The sequence below is a fragment of the Bombina bombina genome, chromosome 8, assembly GCF_027579735.1.
Source record: "Bombina bombina isolate aBomBom1 chromosome 8, aBomBom1.pri, whole genome shotgun sequence".
Lineage (NCBI taxonomy): Eukaryota > Metazoa > Chordata > Amphibia > Anura > Bombinatoridae > Bombina > Bombina bombina.
This window is the reverse complement of record NC_069506.1, coordinates 230,794,552-230,814,735: the sequence shown is the minus strand read 5'-3', so window position 1 is coordinate 230,814,735 and position 20,184 is coordinate 230,794,552. Positions and strand designations below refer to the sequence as shown.

At 36.9% G+C, this 20,184-nt stretch overlaps 1 protein-coding gene across 1 annotated transcript in view; it reads right to left on the bottom strand.

The window, feature by feature from the left end:
• Nucleotides 1-20,184, bottom strand: part of PHLDB3 (pleckstrin homology like domain family B member 3) — a 147,092-nt gene that overhangs the window by 99,841 nt on the left and 27,067 nt on the right. The window contains 2 exon segments of the mRNA XM_053691087.1: nt 9,498-9,587; nt 11,738-11,989. Coding sequence (XP_053547062.1) covers nt 9,498-9,587; nt 11,738-11,971 — 324 coding nt within the window. The 5' untranslated portion in view covers nt 11,972-11,989.

Sequence of the window (20,184 nt, the reverse complement as noted above, 5' to 3'; positions counted from 1 at the left end):
GGAAACCTAAAAAGGTTACCCTTGTCTGAGGAAACAATGAACTGAATGGTAAATTGATCCTCCAACCATGATCTTGAAGAAACAACACAAGTCGATTCGTATGAGATTCTGCGAAAATGTGAAGACTGAGCAAGTACCAAGATATCGTCCAAATAAGGAAATACCAAAACCCTGTTCTCTGATTACAGACAGAAGGGCACCGAGAACCTTTGAAAAAAATTCTTGGAGCTGACGCTAGGCCAAACGGTAGAGCACAAAAACTGGTAATGCTTGTCTAAAAAGAGAATCTCAGAAACTAAAAGTGATCTGGATGAATCGGAATATGCAGATATACATCCTGTAAATCTATTGTAGACATATAATGCCCTTGCTAAACAAAAGGCAGGATAGTCCTACAGTTACCACCTTGAATGTTGGTATCCTTACATAACGATTCAATATAGATAGATCCGGAACTGGTCTGAAGGAATTAACCTTCTTTGGTACAATGAAGAGATAGAATAAAACCCCAGCCCCTGTTCCAGAACTGGAACTGGCATAATTACTCCAGCCAACTCTAGATCTGAAACAATGTTCTGAAACCAGAGATTGTGAACGGAATTGATCCAAATTTTCTTGAAGAAAACATAAACTGCCCCATACCAGCTGAGCTGGAATGAGGGCCGCACCTTCATGGGTATATAGGAGCTGGCTATAGGTTTCTATAAGGCTTGGATATATTCCAAACTGGAAAAGGTTTCCAAACTGATACCGCTCCTGAGGATGAAGGACCAGGCTTTTGTTCCTTGTTGTGAGGAAAGGAACGAAAATGATTATTAGACCTAAATTTACCTTAGATTTTTTATCCTTTGGTAAAAAAGTTCCCTTCCCTCCAGTAACAGTTGAGAAAATAGAATCCAACTGAAAATCGAATAATTTATTACCCTGGAAAGAAAGGGAAAGCAAAGTTTTAAGCCATAAAGCTTTTCTGGCTAAAATAGCTAGAGACATATACCTGACATCAACTCTAATGATATCAAAAGATGGTATCACAAATAAAATTATTAGCATGTTATAGAATAATAATAATGCTATAAAATTATGATCTGTTATTTGTTGCGCTAAAGCTTCTAACCAAAAAGTTGAAGCTGCAGCAACATCCGCTAAATATATAGCAGGTCTAAGAAGATTACCTGAACATAAGTAAGCTTTTCTTAGAAAGGATACAATTTTCTTATCTAAAGGATCCTTAAATGAAGTACTATCTGCCATAGGAATAGTAGTACGTTTAGCAGGAGTAGAGACAGCCCCATTAACCTTAGAGATTTTGTCCCAAAACTCTAATCTGTCAGATGGCACAGAATATAATTGCTTAAACGTTTAGAAGGAGTAAATGAATTACCCAAATTATTCCATTCCCTGGAAATTACTTCAGAAATAGCATCAGGGAGAAAAAATACTTCTGGAATAACTACAGGAGATTTAAAAACCTTATTTAAACGTTTAGATTTAGTATCAAGAGGACCAGAATCCTCTATTTCTAATGCAATTAATACTTCTTTAAGTAAAGAACGAATAAATTCCATCTTGAACAAATACAAAGATTTATCAGCATCAACCTCTGAGACAGAAACCTCTGAACCAGAAGAACCATTATCAGTATCAGAATGATGATGTTCATTTAAAAATTCATCTGCAAAAAAGAGAAGTTTTAAAAGACTTTTATGTATACTAGAAGGAGAAATAACAGACATAGCCTTCTTAATGGATTTAAAAAATAAAATCTCTTATATTATCAGGAACACTCTGAAAATTAGATGTTGACGGAACAGCAACAGGTAATGTAACAGTACTAAAGGAAATTTTATCTGCATTAATAAGTTTGTCATGACATGCAATACAAACAACAGCTGGAGAAACAGATACCAAAAGTTTATAGCAGATACACTTAGCTTGGTAGCTCCAGCACTGGGCAGCGATTTTCCTGAAGTATCTTCTGACTCAGTTGCAACGTTGAACATCTTGCAATATGTAAAAGAAAAAACAACATATAAAGCAAAATTGATCAAATTCCTTAAATGACAGTTTCAGGAATGGGAAAAAAATGCCAGTGAACAAGCTTCTAGCAACCAGAAGCAAAAAATAATGAGACTTAAATAATGTGGAGACAAAAATGACGCCCATATTTTTTAGCGCCAAAAAAGACGCCCACATTATTTGGCGCCTAAATGCTTTTGGCGCCAAAAATGACGCCACATCCGGAACGCCGACACTTTTGACGCAAAAAAACGTCAAAAAATGACGCAACTTCCGGCGACACGTATGACGCCGGAAACAGAAAAAAAATTTTGAGCCAAAAAAGTCCGCGCCAAGAATGACGCAATAAAATGAAGCATTTTCAGCCCCCGCGAGCCTAACAGCCCACAGGGAAAAAGTCAAATTTTTTAAGGTAATAAAAAATGATTGAAACAAATGCATTTATCCCAAGTATGAAACTGACTGTCTGAAAATAAGGAATGTTGAACATCCTGAGTCAAGGCAAATAAATGTTTGAATACATATATTTAGAACTTTATATAAAAGTGCCCAACCATAGCTTAGAGTGTCACAGAAAAACAGAATTTATGCTTACCTGATAAATTACTTTCTCCAACGGTGTGTCCGGTCCACGGCGTCATCCTTACTTGTGGGATATTCTCCTCCCCAACAGGAAATGGCAAAGAGCCCAGCAAAGCTGGCCATATAGTCCCTCCTAGGCTCCGCCTACCCCAGTCATTCGACCGACGGACAGGAGGAAATATATATAGGAGAAACCATATGGTAACGTGGTGACTGTAGTTAGAGAAAATAATTCATCAGACCTGATTAAAAAACCAGGGCGGGCCGTGGGCCGGACACACCGTTGGAGAAAGTAATTTATCAGGTAAGCATAAATTCTGTTTTCTCCAACATAGGTGTGTCCGGTCCACGGCGTCATCCTTACTTGTGGGAACCAATACCAAAGCTTTAGGACACGGATGAAGGGAGGGAGCAAATCAGGTCACCCAAACGGAAGGCACCACGGCTTGCAAAACCTTTCTCCCAAAAATAGCCTCCGAAAAAGCAAAGTATAAAATTTAAAAAATTTGGCAAAAGAGTGCAGTGAAGACCAAGTCGCTGCCTTACATATCTGGTCAACAGGAACCTCATTCTTGAAGGCCCATGTGGAAGCCACAGCCCTAGTGGAGTGAGCTGTGATACTTTCAGGAGGCTGCCGTCCGGCAGTCTCAAAAGCCAATCTGATGATGCTTTTAAACCAAAAGGAAAGAGAGGTAGAAGTTGCTTTTTTACCTCTCCTTTTACCAGAATAAACAACAAACAAAGAAGATGTTTGTCTAAAATCTTCAGTAGCCTCTAAATAGAATTTTAGAGCACGGACTACGTCCAAATTGTGTAACAAACGTTCCTTCTATGAAACTGGATTCGGACACAAAGAAGGTACAACTATCTCCTGGTTAATATTTTTGTTGGAAACAACCTTCGGAAGAAAACCAGGCTCAGTACGTAAAACCACCTTATCTGCATGGACCAGATAGGGCGGAGAACACTGCAGAGCAGATAACTCAGAAACTCTTCTAGCGGAAGAAATTGCAACCTAAAACAAAACTTTCCAAGATAATAACTTAATATCTACGGAATGTAAGGGTTCAAACGGAACCCCTTGAAGAACTGAAAGAACTAGATTAAGACTCCAGGGAAGAGTCAAAGGTCTGTAAACAGGCTTGATTCTAACCAGAGCCTGAACAAACGCTTAAACGTCTGGCACAGCTGCCAGCCTTTTGTGAAGTAAAACAGATAAAGCAGAGATCTGTCCCTTCAGAGAACTTGCAGATAATCCTTTCTCCAAACCTTCTTGTAGAAAGGAAAGAATCTCAGGAATTTTTATCTTGTTCCATGGGAATCCTTTAGATTCACACCAACAGATATATTTTTTCCATATATTATGGTAAATTTTTCTAGTTACAGGCTTTCTAGCCTGAATAAGAGTATCTATTACAGAATCTGAAAACCCACGCTTTGATAAAATCAAGCGTTCAAACTCCAAGCAGTCAGTTGGAGGAAAACCAGATTCGGATGTTCGAATGGACCCTGAATAAGAAGGTCCTGTCTCAAAGGTAGCTTCCATGGTGGAGCCGATGACATATTCACCAGGTCTGCATACCAAGTCCTGCGTGGCCACACAGGAACTATCAAGATCACCGAAGCCCTCTCCAGATTGATCCTGGCTACCAGCCTGGGAATGAGAGGAAACGGTGGGAATACATAAGCTAGGTTGAAGATCCAAGGTGCTACTATTGTATCCACTAGAGTCGCCTTGGGATCCCTGGATTTGGACCCGTAACAAGGGACCTTGAAGTTCTGACGAGAGGCCATCAGAACCCTGTCTGGAATGCCCCATAATTGAGTTATTTGGGCAAAGATTTCCGGATGGAGTTCCCACTCCCCCGGATGCTCCTCCATCGCCAGGGAACTCCTTGTTTCCCCCTGATGGTTGATATATGTAACAGTCGTCATGTTGTCTGATTGAAACCCTATGAATTTGGCCTTTGCTAGTCGAGGCCAAGCCTTGAGAGCATTGAATATCGCTCTCAGTTCCATTATGTTTATCGGGAGAAGAGAGTCTTCCCGAGACCATAGACCCTGAGCTTTCAGGGGTTCCCAGACCGCGCCCCAGCCCACCAGACTGGCGTCGGTCGTGACAATGACCTACTCTGGTCTGCGGAAGCTCATTCCCTGTGACAGGTTGTCCAGGGTCAGCCACCAACGGAGTGAATCTCTGGTTATTTGATCTACTTGTATCGTCGGAGACAAGTCTGTATAATCCCCATTCCACTGTCTGAGCATGCACAGGTGTAATGGTCTTAGATGAATTCGTGCAAAAGGAACTATGTCCATTGCCGCAACCATCAAACCTATTACTTCCATGCACTGCGCTATGGAAGGAAGAAGAACAGAATGAAGTACCTGACAAGAGCTTAGAAGTTTTGATTTTCTGGCCTCTGTCAGAAAAATCTTCATTTCTAAGGAAACTATTATTGTTCCCAAGAAGGGAACTCTTGTTGACGGGGACAGAGAACTTTTTTCTATGTTCACTTTCCACCTGTGAGATCTGAGAAAGACTAGGACAATATCCGTATGAGCCCTTGCTTTTGACAGAGACGACACTTGAATCAGGATGTCGTCCAAGTAAGGTACTACTGCAATGCCCCTTGGTCTTAGCACTAGAAGGGACCCTAGTACCTTTGGCAGTGGCTAATCCGAATGGAAGTGCCACAACCTGGTAATGCTTGTCCAGAAAGATGAACCTTAGGAACCGAAAATGTTCCTTGTGGATAGGAATATGTAGATACGCATCCTTTAACTCCACCGTGGTCAGGAATTGACCTTCCTGGATGGTAGGAAGGATCGTTCGAATGGTTTCCATTTTGAACGATGAAACCCTTAGAAACTTGTTTAGAATCTTGAGATCTAAAATTGGTCTGAATGTTCCCTCTTTTTTGGGAATTATGAACAGGTTGGAGTAAAAACCCATCCCTTGTTCTCCTAATGGAACAGGATGAATCACTCCCATGCTTAACAGGTCTTCTACACAGTGTAAGAATGCCTGTCTTTTTATTTGGTTCGAAGATAATTGAGACCTGTGGAACCTTCCCCTTGGGGGTAGTTCCCTGAATTCCAGGAGATAACCTTGAGAAACTATTTCTAGCGCCCAAGGATCCTGAACATCTCTTGCCCAAGCCGGAGCAAAGAGAGAAAGTCTGCCCCCCACCAGATCCGGTCCCAGATCGGGGGCCAACACTTCATGCTGTTTTGGTAGCAGTGGCAGGTTTCTTGGCCTGCTTACCCTTGTTCCAGCCTTGCATCGGTCTCCAGGCTGGCTTGGTTTGAGAAGTATTACCCTCTTGCTTAGAGGGTGTAGAATTTGAGGCTGGTCCGTTTCTGCGAAAGGGACGAAAATTTGGCTTATTTTTAGCCTTAAAAGACCTATCCAGAGGAAGGGCGTGGCCCTTTCCCCCAGTGATGTCTGAAATAATCTCTTTCAAGTCAGGGCCAAACAGTGCTTTACCCTTGAAAGGGATGTTAAGCAATTTGGTCTGGAGAACACATCCGCTGACCAAGACTTTAGCAAAAGCGCTCTGCGCGCCACGATAGCAAACCCTGAATTATTCGCCGCTAATCTAGCTAATTGCAAAGCGGCATCTAAAATAAGAGTTAGCCAATTTAAGTGCTTGAACTCTGTCCAAAACCTCCTCGTACGTAGATTCTTTATTGAGCGACTTTTCTAGTTCTTCGAACCAGAAACACGCAGCTGTAGTGACAGGAACAATGCATGAAATAGAATTATCCATTACAGCCATTAATTGTTGTATGGTAATAAGTATTGGTGCACTAGATGTACTAGGGGCCTCTTGTGTGGGCAAAACTGGTGTAGACACAGAAGGGGATGATGCAGTACCATGCTTACTCCCCTCATTTGAGGAATCATCTTGGGCAATATCATTATCTATGGCATTATTATCCCTACTTTGTTTGGACATTATGACACAATTATATCACATATATTTAAATGGGGAGACACATTGGCTTTCATACATATAGAACATCGTTATCTGATGGTTCAGACATGTTAAACAGGCTTAAACTTGTCAACAAAGCACAAAAAACGTTTTACAATAAAACCGTTACTGTCACTTTAAATTTTAAACTGAACACACTTTATTACTGAATATGTGAAAAAGTATGAAGGAATTGTTCAAAATTCACCAAAATTTCACCACAGTAACTTAAAGCCTTAAAAGTATTGCACACCAAATTTGAAAGCTTTAACCCTTAAAATAACGGAACCGGAGCCGTTTTTACATTTAACCCCTATACAGTCCCAGGTATCTGCTTTGCTGAGACCCAACCAAGCCCAGAGGGGAATACGATACCAAATGATGCCTTCTATAAGCTTTTTCAGTGGTTTTTAGCTCCTCACACATGCATCTGCATGCCATGCTTTCCAAAAACAACTTCGCATTAGTGGCGCGAAAATGAGGCTCTGCCTATGACTAGAAAAGGCCCTCAGTGAAAAAGGTGTCTAATACAGTGCCTGCCGTTTTTATTAAAACAATCCCCAAGATTATAACAACTATTAATAGTAATAATCTGCCAAATATACTTAGTAAAGTAATCGTTTTAGCCCAGAAAAATGTCTACCAGTTTTTTAAGCCCTAATGAAGCCCTTTATTCTTTTACTTAAACCAAGAAAATGGCTTACCGGTTCCCATAGGGAAAATGACAGCTTCCAGCATTACCAAGTCTTGTTAGAAATGTGTCATACCTCAAGCAGCAAAGTCTGCCCACTGTTTCCCCCAACTGAAGTTACTTCATCTCAACAGTCCTGTGTGGAAACAGCCATCGATTTTAGTAACGGTTGCTAAAATCATCTTCCTCTTACAAACAGAAATCTTCATCTCTTTTCTGTTTCAGAGTAAATAGTACATACCAGCACTATTTTAAAATAACAAACTCTTGATTGAAGAACAAAAACTACATTTAAACACCAAAAAACTCTAAGCCATCTCCGTGGAGATGTTGCCTGTGCAACGGCAAAGAGAATGACTGGGGTAGGCGGAGCCTAGGAGGGACTATATGGCCAGCTTTGCTGGGCTCTTTGCCATTTCCTGTTGGGGAGGAGAATATCCCACAAGTAAGGATGACGCTGTGGACCGGACACACCTATGTTGGAGAAATAAGTTTTACTTACCCCAGGACACTCATCTACATGTTTGTAGAAAGCCAAACCAGTACTGAAACGAAAATCAGCAGAGGTAATGGTATATATATATAAGAGTATATCGTCGATCTGAAAAGGGAGGTAAGAGATGAATCTCTACGACCGATAACAGAGAACCTATGAAATAGACCCCGTAGAAGGAGATCATTGCATTCAAATAGGCAATACTCTCCTCACATCCCTCTGACATTCACTGCACGCTGAGAGGAAAACCGGGCTCCAACTTGCTGCGGAGCGCATATCAACGTAGAATCTAGCACAAACTTACTTCACCACCTCCATAGGAGGCAAAGTTTGTAAAACTGAATTGTGGGTGTGGTGAGGGGTGTATTTATAGGCATTTTGAGGTTTGGGAAACTTTGCCCCTCCTGGTAGGAATGTATATCCCATACGTCACTAGCTCATGGACTCTTGCTAATTACATGAAAGAAACATAGATATTGACTGCAGATAAGAGCCATAGGCCCAACAAGTCTGCCCAATATTTCCTAAAAGTATAATTTATCTAGTGTGTAGGATATCCTTATGCTTGTTCCAGGCATTCTTGTCATTACCACCTCTTGTGGAAGTTTATTCCATGAAGCAATCAGCCTTTCTGTAAAGAAATGCTTCCTTAATTTACTCCTGAATCTACTACCCTTCAGCTTGAGATCATGACCTCTAGTTCTTGAATTTTCCTTTTCATGTAAAATGCTCACTGGTTCAGTTTTACTAAGCCCTTTGATATACTTGAAAGCTGCTATCAGATTATATACATACAGTACATATAGTATATACACACACAAATGTTTAATAAAGTGCACAGATCATTTTTCAGGAGTAGAAGAAATAAACAATTTAAATACATACAGAGAAACAACAATTTTACAGTGGAATAAAGAGGATTACAATAACATTAGAAATAGCTTTTTATATTGATACAATAAACAGACATATAGCGTGTCATAAGCATTTTAATAAAACTCAGATAGCAAGCAAAATGCAGTCATAAAGCAAGACACCAACTGCAATAACGAACTCACAGAAGCCCAGCAATCTACGCAGTGATTTGCTAATGCTGATAAGAAGGCAGTAAACAAACTATTTACTCAACAACTGCACCTCTAGAAAAGTTTGAAGATGTTGATATATATTAAATGCTATGTTTCTGGTTAAAATAAATTAAAGGGTTTTATCTTTTTTTTAATATATATATATATATGTGTGTTGCTACGCTGAAAAAAAAAATGCTTGTGGGATGTGTCACAGTCCCCCAATAGAAGTATAGGGATTATCCATATCAATCTGTGAGTTTTCTGTCCATAGGGAGGAGTTATTTGAATACATGCACTTCCTGTCAGTTTCAAATCATTTTAAATAGATATCATGGAACACTTCGTAAAGCAAAGAATATTTTCCCATGTTTAAATATTACTCCTATCTTCAAGAAAGAAAATAGTTTTGAACTGAATGTCCCTTAAAAGGATCAATACCTGTTCTGGCCTAAATGACACACACAGTCAGGTATATGTAATATGTGATGCCTCTCTTGTTTCTGTATCTGACACTAGTAATTATTTTGTAATTATGTTTTATGGTCCTTTCATAAATCTAGTGAGACAGGACTAGGGAGGGGATTTATTATTTATTGCTGCTCCCTTTGTCTGATGTCACCTTGCAACAAGAATCTGCACAAATTAGCTGTTCCACATTCTCTTACCTTTATCGGTTCTCTAGTAGGGATAGGGTGCGATATCATGAGACTGACAATTATGCCCCCATGCCGAAGTATAGATGTAAAAGGATTGGTCTTTAATTTCCAAAGAAACAGAACAAAATCAATATTTATATCTTTTTTTTTCTATTAATTGCTTGTCTGACAGAAAGATAAGTAAAACTATGATCATATAATTCTAGAAATCTACAGAAAAAAAACAAAGGATGCCAATATGTTTTAAAAGTTATTCTTGGAAGTGGTTTGACACAATTATTTATGTTTTCAATTCAGAGGGCTTTGTCGTCAAGGCTCCAGAGTAGGTGTGGGCACATATTTACTCCGCCAATCTTACATGGTGAGAAATCTTAAATTAATATCTTAAACAGAAGGTAATTTGATTAAAGAAAATCAAATAAAATATGCCCATTATATGCCCCAGTTATAAAAGCTCAATTTTCAATTTAAAATACAAATACAATTCTTAAATAACCAAACAAAAATTGAGCATTTTTGTATTATGTTAACATACTTCAGGTTTATATTGTTATATAATTTGCATTGCCATAATCCTCTCACACATTAGAATTTAAATAGTTTAGTCTAATAGATGCAGAAATCTCTATCATAGTTTAACATGATATATGAGAGAGTTAAGGGCAGCTTGTAATTCAGACAAAGGAACAAAATTCCTTTGTTGGTCTAATTTATTTTATTATAATTTTTTTTTTTTTTTTTTTATTATTATTTTATTTATTAAACTTACAAAGAGGACTTTTATAAAGTGAGTATGTAAAGTATACACTGATTTAAGTTTAAACACAAGATATTAAATGGTGTAGTGTTATTGAAATGGAGTTCTCATACGATCATATCAGATTATTTAAGAAAAGAAAAAAAACGCATTAAAGGGACTTTAAACAAAAAAAATTATTTCAAGATTCAGATAGAGAATACAATTTTAAACAACTTTCTAATTTACTTATATTATCAAATTTGTTTCATGCTCTTGGTATCATTTGTTGAAGGAGCAGCAATGCACTAATGGTTTCTAACTGAACACATTGGTGAGCCAATCACAATCAATATATATATGCACTGCATATTATGCAGCCACCAATCAACAACTAGAACCTAGGTTCTCTGCTGCTCCTGAGCTTGTCTAGATAAACCTTTAAGCAAAGGATAACAAGAGAAGGAAGAAAATTAAATGATAGAAGTAAATTGGAAAGTTGTTTAAAATTGTATTCTCTATCTGAATCATGAAAGACAAAGGTTGGGCTTTATGTCCCTTTGATGTGTTTTTTCTACACATTAATCTGCAAGCTGGTACCACCACTTTAGGGACATAAAACTGAAAGAAAAAAAAAAGTTCTAAAGAGTTTTTCTTTCCTCACTATTGCTTGCATATACCTGGGTATTCAAGCTTTGTAAAGGAATTAAACACATAGTTAAATTCACTTTAAAGTGTTACCATTTTTCTCTGCACGTGCATGTGAAGCATAGCTACATATTCTCAGTGCACCAGCATTTTAAATACTACAGCTGCTCAGAGCACTAGTGGCAATTTTAAGCAACTTTCTAATTTACTCCTATTATTAAATTTTCTTCATACTCTTGGTATGTTTATTTGAAAAGCAAGAATGTAAGTTTAGATGCCAGCCCATTTTTGGTGAACAACCTGGGTTATCCTTGCTGATTGGACAGCACCAATAAACAAGTGCTGTCCATGGTCTGAACCAAAAATTTGCTGGCTCCTTAGCTTAGATTCCTTTTTTCAAATAAAGATAACAAGAGAACGAAGAAAAATTGATAATAGGAGTAAATTAGAAAGTTGCTTAAAATTGCATGCTTTATCTGAATCATGAAAGGAAAAAATTTGTCTTGTCCCTTTAAATTTGTCAGTGTCCCTTTAAATACACTTTTGCAGTAACTTTCATTTTGGATGGAATGTCCCTCTAACTTTAATACACTTATTCCACTCCTGAGCTGGACATGGATCAGCGATTGGCAGCTACTCATGTGCCACTAGCAAATTGATTCCCTGGCCTATATTCATCTCAGGATCAGCACTGTCACATTAATTATGCACTTAACAACATCAGAGTTTAAGCACAAAATTATAGGTAAACAATATTGCAATAAGAAAATGTTCAAAACATTTGATCATTTTATTAATTCAGTTTCATGCCCCTATAAATAAACTGTATGTTATTAGACAGAACAAGAAAGCAACAAGGTCTCACCGGCGTCCGTGCACTCTCTGTGCTGCTGGTCTCCTCATCATCTGTGCTGTCTGTCATCCGGCCACCTTCAGATGACATAGAGTCCCCCTCCATTTCTTCCACAGGTGGCTCCCACCTACAATCCTCCTCACTCTTTCGCTCAGGGGACATTGGCTTTGTGTTCTGATTAGCTGATCCCAGGCAGATTGACAGCTCTAACGGACCCAGGAGCGTTCCTGGACGTCCTACAACCATGAGTCAATGGATCAAACTCTAAAGGGGAAACAGAATATTTTCAGAATAACATCAGGTACATGAAACTGCATCACAGGCAATGCCTGACATTTGTAAAAATAAAAACACATAAACTTCATGGTTTTTTTTTTAATAATCTCCAGTTGTACCATAATACAGATTCCACTAAAACAACTTTACATGGAGAAAGCAGGAAAATAGAGGATTTTATGCTGATACTACTGTACAACGTTTTCCAAAAATAATACTAAGTCAGCACATTGAGATTCTGAAAGTAGAATTAAAAATTGCCTATATTTTTCTACCAACATTATCAACAGCACACTAGGATGTCTTCTATTGATCATAACAAGAAAACCATGAATTCTGTACTGAGAACCGGTTTCCCATGATGAGGTGCTAGCCTAGGTATACACAAGTCACATAGGAATAAGGGATGGCTAATAGAAAAAAAAGATATAATGGGCTCAGGATAGAAACCATATGAGCATGATGACAGCGTAGGAGAGTCTGGTACAATCTCCAAGACAAGGTTATCAAACTTTAAAGTGACAGCAAAATGAAAATGTTCATGATTTAGAAAGGGTAATTTGAAACAACTTTCCAATTTACATTCATTACCAATTTTGCGTAGTTCTCTTAGATACAGAATAATCCTAGGTGAGCTCAGGAGCATGCACAAGTCTTTAGCCATCTGGCAGGAGTGTTTGCAATGTTATACAAAGTTGCAAATACTGCTCCTGACAGCCTACATAGCTTTACTCTTCAACAAAGGTTACCAAGAGAACCAAGGACATTTGAAAATAGAATAAAATTGGACAGCTGTTTAAAATGGCATGCCCTATCTGTATCATTAATGTTTAATTTTGACTTTACTGTCCCTTTAAACTCCTGGCCACAATGTAGACCATTACAGATTTTAGTCGCATAACAGAGCCACAGATACACAGCACAGTTTCCCTCCAATTCACTAATTCTATAGCAACACAAAAGAAATGTCTTGTAATTACCAAGTGTTTAGTTATTGTAATTAATTATTTTATATATAAAACAAAAATGTATGGCAGGGTTTGCTCATAATGAATAATCAACCTCTGAGGTGCTAATCCAGCAGATTATTATTAAATTATTGCATGAACTGTGCAGCATTAGGCAGTATTTATATAACTGAGGTCATTTTAATTCTGGCATATGATGTCATAGTAACAACCATTGTGTGCAGGTATTTTTGTACAAATTTTTATGCTGCATAAACCAGTAACTGGCCTCAGTGTGTCAGGAAAAGTTGTCAAAAGGGACAAGTAGATTGGGCTACTGCTATTGTCCCTTGGACAAGTACATTTAAAATTAAAATTAAAAAAAAACACAACATCCACACCCCTAAAAATTTAAAATTGGTAATTTTACTTACATGCTACCAAATATTAAATTATATTTAATTTGTATTTTTTCTATATTTTTTCTCACTAAAACAGTTATCTTAGATGTCACAGGCATCAAATGTAAAATAGTAGCGCTACATTTACATTGTGTCCTCAAAGGAACATGAACCACTTTTTTATTTCATGATTCAGACAGAGCAAACAGTCTTCCAATTTAGATCACATTTTCTTAATTCACTTGGTATTCTTTGTTAAAGGAACAATATTGCACTATTGGGAGCTAGATGATAACATTGGGTCAGCCAATATCAAGAGGTATATATGTGGAGCAACCAATCAGCAGCTACCTAGTTATGTTTCTCAGCAAAGGATGCCTAAGAGAACAAAGTAAATTAGAGAATAGAAGTAAACTGGAAACGCTGCATCTGAAGTGTGTGTGTGTGGGGGGGGGGGATGTTGGGTTTCATATCCCTTTAAAGGGACATGAAACTCAATTTTTTTCTTTCATGATTCATTCTCTTAATATCACTTTCTGAAAAGCATATCTAGATATGCTCAGTAGCTGCTGATTGGTTGCTGCACATAAAGGCCTTGTGTGATTGTCTCACATATGTACATTGCTATTTCTTCAACAAAGGATATCTAAGGAATTGAGCAAATTAGATTATAGAAGTAAATTGGAAAGTTGTTTAAAATTGCATGCCCTATCTGAATCATGAAAGTTTAATTTTGACTAGACTGTCCCTTTAAGCACAACAAAATGTGAAGGGAAAATCATTTGCATAAAATGTCACTTGCAAAAAATATCAAACAAGCAATCTGACTACATAATAAAATTAAAGAAATATGAAAATGATGAAGACACTAAAAAAAATATAAGAATGTGAAGTCTTTTTGTGGGGACTGAGAGGTGGAAACAGAGTTAAATTTTAAAAAGTTTACAGATAAACATTTGATTTCTTGTTTGTTAGGTTTGAATGTGAGCTGCTAATTTTAGCAGTTTTTCTATACTTGGATATGCAAGTACAATTGTTATGTTTCCTGGTATTCTCATTAATATTCACCATTTAAAATAATGCTTACAGTTTAGGGAAGGACGAATAATAATGCTACTTAGATAACAAAAACAAAATACCTGTATATCACAGTTGGTACAAATAAAACTACATTTAAAGAAGCATCCAAATTTTCTATAGATTTTTATGGCAAGTAAGAAACAAAAGGCCCACCAGGTCTGTTAATGTGATTTATTCTGATGATGATGGTGCAGAATTAATAACATGATTTACTATTATTTAATTTATATGGTACAAAAATATAGGGAAACTATAACAGTAATGCAGCCCCTAAATCATTAATGGCAAACTTCCTAACTCATAGGGGGCACAGATCAATATTTTAGAAGCCTGCATATAAATGTATGGCTATGAAAAACAAATAATAATAATAATAATATATTTCTTAGCAATGTCCCCTTTTTTAGTTCTGCTTTTTCCTGGGTCCATACAAACTAGCACAGAGGGCCTAAATGAGAATTTCTGGGGTTCTATAGTCTTGTAGCCCTGCACAGCTACAAGAGTTTTCTGTTGGATGTAAAACAACCTCGTACAAATATGGATTTTACACAAAACACAGTAGCACTTCTGCTTTCTCAGATCTTCATAGAGTGTTCAGGCTATGAAGTGTTTGTAAACAGAGTAGGGGCATTTTTGAATATAGCATAACACTGAATCAGCACAACCAATACGGAAACCCCCTGTGACATGAACACATCTGACCAATACTGGTAACATGTCACACGCTCTAAAGTAAGAGGTCAGGGATCACACTTATAGGGACATAATACACTCATATTTTCTTTGCATAAATGTTTTGTAGATCTATTTATTGAGCCCATAAAGTTTAGTTGTTTTTTTTTAATGGACAGTTTTGCTTATTTTTAAACATTCCTCTGATTTTCAAACTCCTAACCAAGCCCCAAAGTTTTAGGAGAATACCGACGTATACCTACTCCAGCTTGCTTCTGTTTGTGTAAAGAGTCTTTTATATGCAAAGGAAAGGGGGAGTGTCTGCTATTTCCCACTTGCAGTGGGTGTTCCAGTAACCTTTTAAACAGAGCTAAACTGGAAGCTTCTAAGTAAGTTTTTAAAACGGTTTTATACTGGATATTTATATCAGTATCTGTGCATATTCTTCTTTATAGCAGTGTCTATTACATGCAGTTATATGAAAATTGGTGTATACTGTCCCTTTAATGTTACACTTGGAGGGAACTTCCTGCTAGTTTGTTATATGGCAGGGACTTTCACTGTCTGAATGTTGTTCCTCTTTTTGTCACTCTGAGACCATAAGTTTTTAATTTCTGACAGCACTTCTATGTCTGTGCCTCCTCCTACAGCAAGTGTCTAGTTTGGAGAGGAAAACTATCTGGTATCTGGTATTCCCCTCCTCCTAAAAGTAAACCAAAAGCTTCCTCTTCCAGTGAAATAGTTACAATCACCTTTGGATTTACTAATATATCTATCCCAAGTTACCACATCTGTTTAAAATTTAAAGGGACACTAAACCCACATTTTTTCTTTCATGATTCAGATAGAGCATGCAATTTTAAGCAACTTTCGAATGTACTCCTATTATCATTTTTTTGTTATCTTGCTATCTTTATTTGAAAAGCAGAATTGTAAAGCTTAGGAACCAGTCTTTTTTTTGGTTCAGCACCTGGGTAACACTTGCCGATTGGTGGCTAAATGTAGCCCCAATAAGAACGTGCTATCCCGGGTGCTGTACCTAAAATGGGTTGGCTCCTAAGCTTACATTCCTGCTTTTTAAAATAAAGATATCAAAAGAACAAAGAAAATGTGATAATAGGAGTAAAATTAGAAAGTTACTTAAAATTGTGTGCTCTATCTGAATCATGAAAGAAAAAAAATGTGGGTTTAGTATCCCTTTAAGAACCAGTAAGAATATTTAGGAGCCAGACAGTGGTATTCAGTGTTCTTCCTGTGGCCTTTTTAGTGGGTGCATCACCAAGCTGATTTTATGGACCACCAGGCTAAAATGTTAGACAATACAAAAGCTAAAATAAGCTAATTTCAAAAAATTTCAGAATTTATTGCACAAATAACCATTAAATAAATGTTAAACTATGCAGTTATTTTGTGCTTTGGATATCAGAAAATGCTATGATATTAGAAAGTATTAAATAGCCCCTATCCGGCTAATTTATAATGCCACCCGACTGGCATATCTTTTTCTGTGGAGAACACTGGTATCTGTATATAAATATATGGAGAATAACCACAAAAGTTTGGAGATGTGGGTAAAATCAGAGGAGCCTATGGCTACTGATCTGTAGTTTGAAAGAAGAAAATGTGAAAAAAGCTATAGCGTGAAACATCTACAAAGACATCAGAGAAAGAATAGTGCCTGTGTAGAAGAAAACAGAGGGTTATTTGTATCTTAGGGAAACCTCCTCAAAGCATCACACGCTGAGGTTCTTCCAGAAGCCAAGCTGGTGTGAAACAACTTGCTATTTAGCATCAAATCTACGCAACAACAGTGATGCCTAGAACAGAGGAACTACCCCTCTTCTACTGGGCTTGATGTGTTGTGTTTCATGATCTGATAAAACCTGGTTAGGTTTCTTCTTATTTATAATGACATTTGGTAGTGACACTAAGCAAAAAAGACAATTTTCCGATCTGTAAAATGGAACAGTTTGGAGAAGGGATGGAGCCAAGTGTAAACAAAACCATCTTATGTCATTTAGGCAATATTTACCTGTCATAATACAGCTTCTACATGTAGGTATTTTACATCATTTGTAATTCGTTTGTATACATAGTACCTTCAGAAAGACAGTACATATTAGAACACAAACAAACCAAAGATACATTCAGAGAAGATAGTGATTTACAGACAGGGAAAATTTGCATTTTTTTTTTTAAATTTTATTATTTCAGAATAAGTTTGGATTTTGGAATTCTGGATTTGGGGATTTGTACCTGTACTGCAAACCTAAAACATGTAAAAAAATAAAATAAAATGTAAGCCATCTTCATCTTTTAAATATCTGAATTGAAAGGATACATTTATCTTATTACTTTCCTGCCCCTTTCATTGATATTCAATGATGTCACTGATGTAAATTATGCCCTATATGCCTATATAAACATTTAGCACACTAGCAACATTTTTACTTGTATAATGTAGGGTTTAAAGGGATAGTGTACTGTAAAGCTAGCTTTCGCTTAATGCACTTGTTATACCTGCAGCAGTGAAAACAATTGTTCTTTTGTGTATGAAATAGCTTTATTTATTTTTTTCACTTTTTTGCTAGTGATGGAGAGCAGAAGTGATTTACATGAAATTCAGAATCCTAACCATCTTACATGCTACACAATGATTGCTGACATTTGTGATGGAGCCCTAATTCTAACAGCAGAGAAGATAAAATAAACAATGAGCAATATGTGCTTTTTAGGTTTCTGTTTCTATAGACTGCAAAACAATGCACATTTTGCTTAAAAAAAAAATTCAGTTTGAAATGATTTTAAACAAAACAGGCAACAGTGTGATTAATTTATGACGCATGTATGAAACAAATACTTGAATGTGCATTTAAGTTTGCCTCTTCTGTGTCTGCCCACAGGCTGCAAACTTAATCACACTGCAAACTTGATCACTTTAAATTAGGCAATTTGATGCTAAGCAAACAACATAGCACAACAATGTGTGTCCCTGTGACAATGGGCTATGCAACCAATTTCATAAAATATTCAGGGCTAAATACCCCCTGAAGCTTGACTTCATATGGGACACAAACAAAAAATAAAAAATTGGGGGGGGGGGGGGGGTAGACACCATTGTCAGAAAGTGTATGAAGACCCATCTGGCAGGAACAGGTTAGACAGATAATCACTGGCACATTTATATGAAATGGTCTCCCAGAAGAAAAAAAAACAATAGGAAAGTCCCAAACTACAGCAAAACTCTGTCATTAAAAGTGTGTTTTCCATCTTCTATGTTTTCTATAAAGCAGAGGAATTATTTGTGTAACCCTATACCCATCTGTCATATATTTCTCTGTTTCTTATTAATCACTGTTTAAATTGTGTTTTTCTCTCCACCTCAATTTTCCTATAGTGTCCTACTGCACATATCGTCCTCAATTCATAAGCATCCACCATTAACTGAATAGAAGAGGGGTTTTCCTTTTTCTTGACTAATGTCTTCTATTCAGTTGATGGTGGATGCTTATGAATGGAGGACGATATGTGCAGTAGGACACTATAGGAAAATTGTGGTGGAGAGAAAAGCACAATTTAAACTTCTTAAAGGGACACTCAAGTCAAATTAAATTTTCATGATTCAGATGCAGCATGTCATTTTAAACAACTTTCCAATTTACTTCCATTAAAAAAAATGTGCAGTCTTTTATATTTACAATTTTTGAGTTACCAGATCCTACTGAGCATGTGCAAGAATTCACAGACTATACGTATATGCATTTGTGATTGGCTGATTGCTATCACATCGTACAAGGGGATTGGAAATATACATAACTTTGAAATTTGTTATAAAAACATCTACTACTCATTTGAAGTTCAGACCAAGTGCTATTGCATTGTCTGGTTATCTTGCATTTGTTGATTATGCAAATCTAATGTGCTGACTGGTCCTTTAAGTCCAAAAAAAACTTTCATGATTCAAATAGGTCATGTAATTTTAAACAACTTTCCAATGTACTTTTATCACCAATCTTGCTTTGTTCTCTTGGTATTCTTAGTTGAAAGCTAAACCTAGGACATTTATATGCTAATTTCTTAGACCTTGAAGGCCGCCTCTAAGCTAAATGCATTTTGACAGTTTTTCACCACTAGAGGGCATTAGTTCATGTGTTTCATATAGAAAGCATTGAGCTCTTGCACGTGAATTTTCCGAGGAGTGAGCACTGATTGGCTAAAATGCAACTCTGTCAAAAGAACTGAAATAAGTGGGCAGTTTGCAGATGTTTAGATACTAGGTAATTACAGAGGTTAAATGTGTATTATTATAACAGTGTTGGTTATGCAAAACTGGAAAATGGGATTATCTATCTTTTTAAACAAAAATGCTGGTGTTGACTGTCCCTTTAACATGGTAGGAAAATTTGATAGGGGTTCTGAAAATAATTACGTCCACTTCAATCAGTGAAGAAATTACGTAAATTAACGCATGCAGGTTAAAGAGCTAGGAATATCTTACAGAACACAAACACTTTCCTACTAGTGCAATCATAGGTTTGGGTAGCTAGATCTGACCGAAGAAGCACTCTGCTGAAACACATTTGCACACAAAGCGCAAGCAGGGGACAAGATATATCATCAATTATATAAAATCATCTTTTGTGGAATGTGATGATTTAAAGGGACAGTCAACACCAGAATTTTTGTTGTTTTAAAAGATAGATAATCCCTTAATTACCAATTCCCCAGTTTTGCATAACCAACACAGTTATAATTATACACGTTTTACCTCTGTAATTACCTTGTATCTAAGCCTCAGCACACTGCCCCCTTATTTCAGTTCTTTTGACAGACTTGCATTTTAGCCAATCAGAGTTGACTCCATGGTAAATTCAAGTGCATAAGCTCAATGTTATCTATATGAAACATGTGAACTAATGCCCTCTAGTGGTGAAAAACTATCAAAATGCATTTAGATTAGAGGCGGCCTTCAAGGTCTAAGAAATTAGCATATGAACCTCCTAGGTTTAGCTTTCAACTAAGAATACAAAGAGAACAAAGCAAAATTGGTGATACAAGTAAATTGGAAAGTTGTTTAAAATTA